This window comes from Drosophila serrata, unplaced genomic scaffold (assembly GCF_035046125.1).
Source record: "Drosophila serrata isolate PLE 108 unplaced genomic scaffold, ASM3504612v1 contig_275, whole genome shotgun sequence".
Classification (NCBI taxonomy): Eukaryota; Metazoa; Arthropoda; class Insecta; order Diptera; family Drosophilidae; genus Drosophila; species Drosophila serrata.
This window is the reverse complement of record NW_028257173.1, coordinates 641,185-653,191: the sequence shown is the minus strand read 5'-3', so window position 1 is coordinate 653,191 and position 12,007 is coordinate 641,185. Positions and strand designations below refer to the sequence as shown.

Sequence of the window (12,007 nt, the reverse complement as noted above, 5' to 3'; positions counted from 1 at the left end):
GTAGATGCTGCCAGTTGCTGTGTAGTTTTCGGGCTGTTTCTCGTTTTTTTTTCCCTGGTCCTGCGGAGGTAATGTTGATTAAAGGCTGATGAATGAACAGCTTGGCCATGGCCTGCTTAGGAAAATATTTTCCAGTTTATCCTTCGGCTTCGAGCTTTAAAATCGGCTTTGAAAATAACTTTTTTTGAAGAGTGAAAATTGAACTAACAGTTTGGTTAGTCCAATAATTGAATCCTGGGCTTTATCACAGCACGGGACTTTCGGGCACGTATCGAAATAGAAATAGTTGTTATAACTTTTCTGTGAACGAAATTATTAATTTAGCACGTTTTAAGCCTTTGCATGCGAATGCAATTTCATTTTTATATGCTTTTCTATATGCTATATGAAAATACAATTATTTCATGTTCAGAAAAGGTAATTTACTTAATTAAATAGAATCCTTTTTATTGCTGTTTAAAAGCTTTATACATTGGCCAATGAAAAGAGGCTTAACAACTCTTTTGTTTTTTGGGGAATTAAGGAATTTAATTATAAATCCATTAAGCTAAAAGCCAATAGTTAATTAGATTATTAGCCAGAAAATTGATTTCATTTTATAAATACTGTAATACTTGATTTATACATTTAAACCGTTTTATAATTTCACTCAAAAACTTGTAACAATGTGAAGAAGTCTTTTCCGACCTCATAAATCGTATATATTCTTGATCAGCATCAAAAAAGGAATCGATCTAGCTATATCTGGCAAAAATTTAATTTTTTCAAAATTTTCAAAATGTTATAAGGGGTTTCCACCAAAATTTCCGAAATTTTGCAAAATATTGAATGTTTTAAAATCTTATATTAAGTTTGCAGATATATTAACCAAATAAAAACTAGCATGGGACTGCTTTCCGAATGGAAATTAATGCTTTTTTGAGTTTTTTAAACTTTGATTTGTAGAAAAAAAAAGGTCATATAAAAATGTGTATAAATATTACATAGTTTAAGCTTATCTTTGATCGATTTCCAAGACTTCCCTTTAATCATACAAACATAATTGTTTGTCATGTCCAGTGCCTTTTAATTACTTTGGCTTTCCCTTAGTTTACCTTAACGGGAAAACTCGAGTTAGAATCAAACTTTATGAGAGATTTCTCTTCTTCGATTCGTGAAAGTTTTCCCAACAGATTTGGTCTGCTTCGCTTTTAGGACGAATTATCGAAGATTTCTGTTCTGTTTCCTCGACTGTTGGGAGGCACATTAATAGCAAAACTTGTGCGGCAAGATAATTTAGAAAGTTTCTCACTCCTTTCTGCGGCTAGAGACAAATTTAATGCACTTCATGCCATGACCAAGAACTGGCAATGAACTATTTTCGGTTCAATTCGGGGATCTCGTTGGTTTCGGTGTTGGGTTTGAGACCTGCTGCTGTTGCAACTTTCTGCTGTAATTGTTGCATTAAACTTTCCAGCTCTGCAGTCACAGACGCAGGACCTCTCGAACGCAGGATGCGAGGGATAGTGGTCCCGAGTCGCCCACATTGACAGTCATTTGGCAACTAAGCGGATTACAAGTCGGCCAAAAACATTCACATTCCAAATGCACATTTTGAGTCCCTGGCTCTAGTCCTGCGAGTTGTCGTAGCATGAAAACTTGTCAAGTCCTTGTGTCCTTTCTGCGTTTGCCCTTTTACTTTAGTTTGCTTAAGTAGCATAAAGTTATTAATAAGTTTCCCTCCACTCAACCACTGCAACATATTCTCGGAAAATAATCCAACATCTCGGCTTCTGTTTGTCGTGTAAACCAGCAAGTCAGTCAGGCCCCTTTTCCCTTTTCAGAGAAGGGAGAACAGAGCAAAAAAAATACTGTCTTAAAAGGAATATCTGGGAAACTCTCTCTCTCTTGTAGACTTGCATTTTATCATTTGCGCTTCAGTTGACAGCAATATTAACTTGGCTCTGGCACTGCGAGAGGAGGTTAAGCAAACAGCTAAGTAAAAATAATTAAAACTCTGTCTCGTCTCCTCCAAAATGACAAGCCAAGGATGTTTTCCCGGGATTTATTTCCCGCTTTTTTTCGGTTTTTAATGCCCCAGCATTTCTGCTGGGCTAAGCGGATTCATTAGTTGCAATAACTGCCAGCTGACTTTCGCAGCAGAAGAAGCAAAGTTCATTTATAAAGAATCCACAAACATTTCTTCACTGGCTTTTTAAATTCGCCAGTTGATTCCATTTAATTGTTGGTAACTTGATGCGGCCTTGGAAATGTTCTTTTTTTCCTTAATGTTTCCTTAAGCTTATTGATTTTTGTTACAAGGATGTTATCTAGAAATTTCCAAAATATAATTAAATTAAAGCTTACTTCTTACTCGTTGTTTATAGTTAATTTTAATTGTTAAGGTGTTGAATATTTTTTAGAGTACTTATTCGCACTCCTCTAAGGCTTTATAGTCTTAAATTGTTCGCCTCTGCAAAGTGAGTGAAACGGAAAAGGAAAACAGGACAACGGTTTTTCCTACATTTAATTACCTTCATTAAACTTAAATGAAGTTGTTGTTATGGCTCTGACAGTTAACAGACAACGAACATTCTCTCCAGCCCCGCTTTAGGTATTTGTTTCCTGGGTTATTTTGTTGAAAAAAAATAAGCATTCTGTACTTAGCTAGTGAAAAAGAAGATTTTAATATTGTCAAAAAGGACAAGAAATAATGTGGACTATTGTGAGAAGAATTCGAAGAAAGAATGTCCTACAAAAGCTACTGCAATTTAAGCAAACTCTTTAAATCTAGGAAGCTATTAAAATAAAAATATTGAATTGTAGAAGAAATTTTGTCATGTAAATTTAATTTTTTTTCTATGTTTAATATTAAACTAGAATGGAAGCTATGCACATAATTTCGGCGTGCCAATACCCTTGCTTGAAATTCGATCACTAGGAATTAATACAAAATTCATGATATATTATCAAACCTTATTATTATTATCATTATCAAACCTATATACTAGTAAAATTACATACATGAATAACTCCTCAGTTTCATTCAAATAGCTTGCTTTAAATTTGTTCCGAATCTCGCACATCTGTACATATGATTTCCAACTCGTTCTAACATCCCCGGAACGAAGTGACTGCTGCCGGCCGAGTCTCAGACATGTGTTGTGTTCAAAACTTGCAAGTCATTGTTTATTAGTGTTCACAGTGAGTGACTAATCATACATACTTACCGGTGATAAAAAGTTACTGATCATAGTTACTGACTGCCAATAGTTAATTTATGTTCACTGATACTTGCTGATCATAGTTACTTACTGGTCATAGCTACTTACTGATCATAATTACTTGCTGGTCATAGTCACTTAATGTTCATTGATACTTACTGGTCATAGATAATTACTGATTATAGTTCTATAAATCGTCCGATTTTTCCTATGGCAGATATATATATATATACATATATAGTCCACCGATTCGCCATGCTCCGACCTACATATTAGTAAAATTATATAGAAGAATAACTGCATAGTTTTATTGAAATAGCTTAAATTTGTTTCAAAATAAATCTCGCACATCTGTGAGTATGATTCCCAACTGGTTCTAACATCCCCGGAACGAAGTGACTGCTGCCAGCGAAGTCTCAGACATGTGTTGTGTTACAAAAGTTGCAAGTCATTGTTTATTAGTGTTCAAAGTTAGGAAGTGGTCATATATACTTACTGGGTCTTTGATACTTACTACTCATAGATACTTCCTGGTCAAAGTTACTTACTTTTCATTGGTACTTACTGATTAGAGTTAAATACTTATCTTACTTAATTACTGATCATAGTTAATTTATGATCCAATACATTTAACAACCGTTTCTCTAGGAGTTATATTACATAGTATTCCGTTTTTAATAAGACTAAAAAATGAAATTCTATAATAATAAAATGTAGCTTCGAATCAAATTTAATAAAAATATATTAAAATCTGTTAAAATTATAATTTGTATTCTTAACTTTTTTCGATCGGTCCTATGGCTGCTATATGATATAGTCATCCCATCTGGTCCATTCCAACTAATATAAGTTTTATATAAGACTAACTGCAAAGTTTCATTGAGATACCTTTAATACTAAGGAACTAGTTTGGGTAGAAACGGACCCTGCAAGGGTATTATAAAAATCTTAAATAAATTTTCTCACATTCGATAACTTTATTTAATATTTTCTTATTGTCTCTTGTTACAGTTCTCGCCCTAATTTTCGTGCTCTACAGTCGCAAACGCAAGACCACCAAGAAAAAAAAGCGATCCGGCCCTGAAAAGGATGTCCGCGAAACGGTCATCAGCTATGAGGACGAGGGCGGCGGCGAGGATGACATGACGGCCTTTGACATAACGCCACTGCAAATACCAATCAGCGCCCAGGGAGGACCGCCGGACATTGCCGCCTGCAAGATGCCCATAATCTGTGAGTAAACATAGCACGAAAGTGCCTCGGAACTGGCCAAGTAATTGGTCGACTGTTTGCTTTCAGATCCCGTGATGACGCTGCTGCCACCTGGCCAGGAGCTCAATGTGGCCTATCTGATGGAGGAGCGAAAGCAGCGCATCGACAAGGATCCCAATGCGCCGCCCTTCGACGACCTCCGCAATTTCACCTTCGAGGGGAGCGGCAGTATTGCCGAGTCACTGAGCTCACTAGCCTCAGGTGAGATACAATATAGTTTACAAGTAAACATTTTAATTTTTTTTTAACTTAATTTAATACTTTCGATCTGTTTTTTTATACATTTTTATAGATAAGAACATATGGCAAGCTTTTGAGCTTATTTAAACCGAGTTTTTAACACAGAAATCATTATAGATTTGATTGGGAATCAATATTCTTCTACTTTATAAATCAAAGTGAAAAATTTAAAGGAATATTTAATCTCTAAATAAAATGGAAAAGTTTTTAATATTTTATTAAGATGTATTCTTATACCTTTAAAGGGTATTCTGATTTCAGTCAGAAGCTTTCAAAAACCTGAAGAAATCATTTCCGACCCCATAAATCATATATATTCTTCATTAGCATCAACAGCCGAATCGTTCTAGCTATGTCCTGCTAAAATTTAGTTTTTTCAAAATTATGAAAATTCCGAATTCAAATTAATGCATTTTTAGCAAAGTTATGATCAAATACTATTTACACCAGTTCGTATACGTAATTTTTCCTTGTCAGTGCTAAATTTGCTATAATTAATATTTAAGAAAAGTCGTTAGCATGGGAATTTTTGATGCCATCCAGAAGTCAAAATAATTAATGATTGCATTTCAAGCTATGCTTCCTACATAAATTCAGAACAATAGTAGTGTATTTTTACCAAATTCACAAAAATTACGTATACGCACTAGGTAAAAAATGTTTTTGTAGTGTAATAATTTCAGCCAGTTGTATAATAATAATTCCAGTCCAGAATCGTTCCAGCTATGTTCGGTTAAAATTTAATTTTTTCAAAATTTTGGAACTTTTATAAGGGGTTACATCATTAAAATTTTCAAAAATTTACAAAATTATGATTTATTTTATTTATTAACGCAGTATGCAGATTTGTTAACCTACGAAAACCTAACACAGAACAGCTTCCCGAATTGAAATTAATGCTTTTTTAGCAAAGTTATGATCCAATACTATTTACAACAGTGCGTATACGTAATTTTTTTCCATGCCACCGTTAAAAATGCTATAATTAAAATTTAAGAAAAGTCGTTTGCATGGGAATTTTTTTTGTCTTCTTAAATTGAATTTCTTGATTGAATTTCAAGCTATGCTTCCGATATAAATTCAGAACATTTATACCAAAGTCACAAAAATTACGTATACGCACTAGATAAAAAATGTGTTTGTAGTATAATTATTCCAGTCAGAAGATTGTAAGAAGGAGTCATTTCTGACCTTATAAATTATATTTATTCTTTCCGAATTTAAATTAATGCTGTTTTGAATTAGTAATGAAGATTTTTAAAGAAAGCTTGTTCGTAAAATTGGTCCCTTTTTTAAGCTTATTTATAAACCTCCTAATTTCCTTTCTTGCTATTTCCGTTTTCATTTAAAAGGCTTAATTAGTATATATTCCGACATATCTGCTACCAGAAACTGCTTTGAAGAAATTCTCTAACTCGTTTCGCTACTCCCACTTGTCCAATTCCAGGCACTGATGATGAGAATCAAGACTTTAACTATCTGCAGAACTGGGGTCCACGTTTCAATGCTCTGGCCGCCATGTACGTGCACGATAAGGCGAAAGCCAAGCAGCTTCCATCGGATGGAGGCGGAGGCGGTGGACCCGGAGGGTCATCATTATCGCCAACCGGAGGAGGTCACGGCGGAGGTGGAGGTGGACCAGATGGAGCAGCAGCAGCGGCAGCAAGAGGAGCGTCATCGTCCCTAGGCAGTGGCGGCAGTGTCCTGGCAGTGAGTGTTGCAACCGGTAGTGGGGCAGGTCCTGGTGGTGGCGGTGGCAGTATCAGTGCGGGTGTCAGTGGGTTAATGTCCCAGCCCGATGTCGACAAAGTTGTATTATAAAAATAAATAGTTAAGTTGTAGTTAAAATGATGTTTCAGCTGTAAGCACGATGGGGAAAAAAGAAAATGAAAGGAGGAAAATAAGGAGTTTTCCAACCCGAAAACAGGTGTTTTGTGTATTCGTGTGTCTGGTTAGGGTTAATTGTATGTACATGTGGCTAACAGTGAAATTTAAGACTAACAATAAGATTTTAGATGTTTTCTCTCACACATAAGATATAGAGAAGGGGCTTAATTAAAGATTGAGTTCTTGAACATACTTCTCTAAATTTAAAGTATCTCTTTCCGTCGAACTTTGTGCTTCCTGAAACAAAAACTAAATGAAATTCTAAAGAAATTTCCATTCATAAGTGAACTATTTTCCCAAGAAACAATTCTTTCAGTCCCACTTTTCTATTCTCTCATCTTCTTCGACATTTTCTCCATGACTTCCAACTGAACCAACGGATAAATCAAAGAATAATTCCATATAATATATATATATGTTTAAATTAAGCATACTATACATTCGAAAAAAAAGAGTTTATAAAACTTGCTATAAATTAGTTAAAGACCCTGTATAAATACGGCGTTAACTCTGTAGCACGTAAGTTGAGCAAAACTATCCTCAAATTTTCCCCGATTGCCCCCTCAGAAAATGTTGAACGTTTGCAACTTTTGTGCGCCACCGAAAAAAAGGGGAACGTGTCCGATTCCACCAGGTGGCACCAGGAAAAACCTGAAAACCGAGGCTGAAATCTGCCACCGAACCCGCGTGCAGCCACAAAAGTTTGCAGAGAAAGTAGAAAATTTAATAGGAGAAAAAATCATAACTAACTTTGGTGAAATTAAACGAGGGACAAAACAAAAAAAAAAAAAAGGAAAAGAGAACTGTAACATAATTTTGTACATATTAAATACTCGGTAATTCTATCATTAAATTAAAGGCTACTGCAGCGAAAACAAAACTCACAACACAAACACGTGGAAACCAACTAATAGACTAATTAACTACAATTAAATCTACATTTAATTACCGACAACAAAGACCGGAAACAAAATACGAGTGTTGATCAAACCAATTTCAAATTTCCGCATTTACTAGCAACTACACAACCAGTACAGAAAACGAGAATATAATAATAGCATTGTAATATGTATTGAATTATGAGTCATACACGAGAAAATGGTTAATTACATTTACGTTAGTTAATGGACAATTTGTTAGTAGTTAGCATCTAAGTCATATTTTCTAAAAATCAATAAAGCCACAAAAAAATACAAAAAATTATAAATAAAATATAAAAAATACGATTCCATAAAGAGTTAGTTTAAATGTGAACCGTGTGTGTGTCTGTTCATATTTTTTATAACAATTTCTGGATGGAAGCCAATCCGGCAATCCGCTTGTTGACACTGCCTAATGATCCTTGGAGCCGCTCCCATTTCACCCACTTCCGGGCCAGACATTCCGGCATTTGTGCCGTAAACGCGCCGTTAAGTCCCCGGCAAAGGTGTCCGAATGGAAGCCGCCGCCGAGAGGAAGCCACTTTCAGCGCCTCCTGCAGAAGTGAAGCGAAGTTCAACGGAGCGTTTGACAGGGCAACATGCATTGCCTCTTACACAAGCCAGAAGCTGTCAGGGGCAAAAGTGAGGGCCAATTTTAGGCCATAAAAAAACACAAAAAAACCCCCCTCTAAGCCCAGTGACCTTTGCAATTTTTCGGTTCAGGTTGTGGATTTTTTTTTTTTTTTTTTTTTTGTGGGTGAGGCGGGAAAACATTTTTCCGCGCATAATAAATGAAGCGGCTTTGAGCTATCGATATGAAATATGGTCACCAGCCATCAATTTATCCCAGCTAACTCCTCTGGTTATCCCACTTAACTTTACTTTTTAGCAATATAAATTGATGGCTTACAAGGGCTTTTGAAAAATCGTTCTGTAAAAAAGGTAAGTTAGAAATCATGTACTAATCACAAATGTCATTAAACTAAAAGCAAAAAAATTATTAAATAATTTTAAACATTAATATTAAAATCAGTCTAAAGTACCCTTAAAGTATTGAGATTCTCTCAAAATAGAAATTAATACTCTCCCTCAACCTTTGGTATTGTTTTGGCTTTAAACCAACTTATTGGATTTCTCAATAAATACCCAAGAGACACTTAGTTCGCCTCACAAAATCGAAAGCAAGTAATTAAATCGTCTTCCACTTACCACAAATAATAATTGGATTCCCATACCGTTCCTATGCAGTGTTTAGTGCAGTTTCTGGAAACACCTCCTGGCAACGGGCTAATTAGTTGCATTAACACGGAGACTCTAGGGCGTCCGGAATAGCCAGCCCAGGGCCGTACTTTTGCCGCCCACAAATTCACAAATACAAATACTAACCCTTGAACTTTAAATCATAAGAGCTACACTGAAATTAAGCGACTTTCAACTATAATTAAAATATAACTAATTTTCCTCATATTCCCTTTTATAGAGAACAAGCAAAAGGTTCCTGAAAATCATCTAAATCAACTTATAGCAACACTTTATAAATATATATTTGTGTCATCCAAATTTGAATAGATTTTCTACTACCAAGACCTTTATATTCTTAGTGTACCCAGTGAACTCGACAATTGAAAAACATTATGTTGAAGAGTGTGAAGCTGAGTGGCCTGCAGGCACAGAAACAAAAGAAACATATGTAGATTAAAAGGTCTATAAGTTGGGTTTAGTTACTTAGCCAAGAGTTTTAAATAAAGTAGATGTTGTGTTTAAATCAAATCCGCATAAAAATATGAAACTTAAGTTTATTTTTATTTCCCAAATTATTAAATTAATTACTGTACCAAAATACATTAATAAAAAAATGTAAATTTACTGCCATTCACAAAATAAAAATAAAAGACACATTTCAACAAATCTCTTTAACTTGAAAGCTAACCAAAATATCCCTGAATTTATAAAATCCCTTGTTCATTGTAAGCGTTGTATTGCTAATTATTCTTAATCCGTATTTATGTTTATGTTCTTGTGAAAATGTAACGAGGCGGAAATGCAGATGCATTATTTTGTTCAGTTCCAGTTTCCAAATTTTATGCTAATTACCCTGATTTTCGCCGGATTTGTTACATGAACTTGCATATTCCTCGCTGGGCCCAATAAATTATTAAAAATCATGCAATTTGTTTAATTATTTGCACCGTGATTTCTCCGCTATTCTCGTCTAAATATAATTGTGAATTACCTTTTACACAACGCTTGGGCTTTTCATTTGGTCAGGAATTTTCCATTTCCATTCGCTGGCCATTACTTAACGAAAATAGCCAGCAAACATTAGCCGCTGATGTTGTTATTATTTTTAATTGATTTTTGGCTGGACGAAGGCCATGCCATAGAATAAGTGGAATACGTGGCCGAATTGGTAGCGAAAATGCGCTAAATTAAAATTCACTGAAATTCAGAATAAATTAGGCAATTCAACATTAAGCTCAATTATTGGAATTTTTGTTGTGAAAAGGCAATCGAAAGGCTGTCGCTTCCTAGAAGGATTCGAAATGAAAATTTATCTAGAAAAAAAAGGAAAATGTACAAAATTTATAATATATACCTTTATTCTGTGATTAGTAAAATTTTTAGTGGAGTACAATAATCTGAAGAACTGGAAATAAATATATTCTTTACAAGTATATAAATAGATTTATTTATTTCACTTTTCTATAACCGCAATATTTTTTACTAATTTTCGGAGTATTCGATTTTCAAATAACTATACATTTCAACCGACGCTACATCCATTATGTGTGTTTTATATCAGCCACCTTTTGAAAGCGTACTACATTATTTTACGTCTTTTACAGCAGCCGCCTCTTGAAAGCATGAAACATTATTTGGTGTATTTTACAGCGGCACCTCAATAACAGGAAGGATTGAGCGCCATCCAGGTTTCGAACTAAATAAAAAAGCAGTCGGAATTACACTTTCAAAAATTTTATGATTTTTATACACTTAATAAACTCATGTATTAAGGTCGTATAAAAATATCGATACTTTATAGAGCACTTGTTTGAGGTCATTTTGGCGGTATATATAAAACAGAATCAATTGACATTTATAAAAGCCACAAATTGGCAGTTGTTCAAAAATGAATCCACCATGAGTACCTTTTGTTTGTCTGGTACATTAAATACAGAAATGATCCATTTTGTACTACAAATTATCAATTTTAAGGCTTGTTATTGTCCACAACAACAACTCTGATAAACCTCTTTTTAACAACAACAACAACAATGATAAACCACATTTTTACAGCTACCATTTATAATATACAATAAAAAAGGAAAAAAAAACTCAGTTAACAGGCAAATTTGAATTCAAATTCAAATAGACCGCCATGCCAGTTAATCGATAAATTTGAATTCAAATTAAAATAATCGAAAACTTGCCGCCACATACGGTAACTGCCAAATTTGAATTCAAATTCAAATTTATTTCGTCGGTCTGGCAGCACTGAGCTATGTAAAGCGTTGCCGGACCGACTCAATATGAGATGACGAACATAGCATATTTTTGTAACTGCATACTTTTGGGGATCGGGTGTAGCATACCTTTAGGCAGTACAATAAATTTGCACAAAAATGAAATTGCTTGCTGCTGCCTTCTGTTCGCCTGGTATTTCAGATGGATTTCTTAAAAATTACCAAATTGAATGACGTGGCATTGTCCAGAGCAACAACAACAACAACAACAACAACAACAACAACAACAACAACAACAATAAAAACAACAACAACAACAACAACAATAAAAACAACAACAACAACAACAACAACAACAACAACAACAACAACAACAACATAATAGCAGCAACAACAATAATAATAATAATAAACTCTGTACCGATAACACATACTTTCTATTCACAACAACAAAAGGGAAAAATAAAATTACATTTGTTCCGAAAATAAACAAATTTAAGCTTATTTTGCGTGCAACAACAACTTAAACTCTTTGTAAATAAAATTCACTTACAACAACTACAACTTACAATATTCAAAACCCAAAACTCTACATAAAATTATTTAAAAATTTTTAAAATATTAAAATAATTATGCAGATTTATTAATATTTAAAAAGCTAGCACAGAGAAGGTATCCGAATTAAAATTAATTAATTTTTGGCCAAGTTTGATATTTGAAATACTTTTAATTTCGTAAAAAAATTATCGTTAAAAATATCTATTTAAAGTTGATAATTTTAGCTCATTTGATCGCTGCCAAAAATTGCTTATAAATATTTCCGCTTATCAGTTAACTAGTTTTTCCAAAGGTTTAAATATTACACTATTTAAATATTACACCAGTGCGTATACGTAATATTTTGTAAAAAAGGCTTAAGTGCCTGAAAGTGTATAAAAATCGTGTGTATAGGCATTTTGACAAGAACAAAAACAACAGTTATAATTAAGAACTCTGCTAATAGAAAAAAATATTTACCATT

General features: G+C 34.0%; 1 protein-coding gene across 3 annotated transcripts in view; it reads left to right on the top strand.

Annotated features, from left to right (window-relative positions):
* The window catches only part of CadN2 (Cadherin-N2), a 99,092-nt gene extending 91,255 nt beyond the window's left edge, over positions 1-7,837 (top strand). For all 3 annotated transcript variants that reach the window (XM_086834923.1, XM_086834925.1, XM_086834924.1), the window contains 3 exons: positions 4,215-4,436; positions 4,503-4,676; positions 6,163-7,837. In XM_086834923.1, coding sequence (XP_086691049.1) covers positions 4,215-4,436; positions 4,503-4,676; positions 6,163-6,536 — 770 coding nt within the window. In that variant the 3' untranslated portion in view covers positions 6,537-7,837. The remainder of the gene's footprint in view (positions 1-4,214; positions 4,437-4,502; positions 4,677-6,162) is intronic.
* Positions 7,838-12,007: the final 4,170 nt, after the last annotated feature.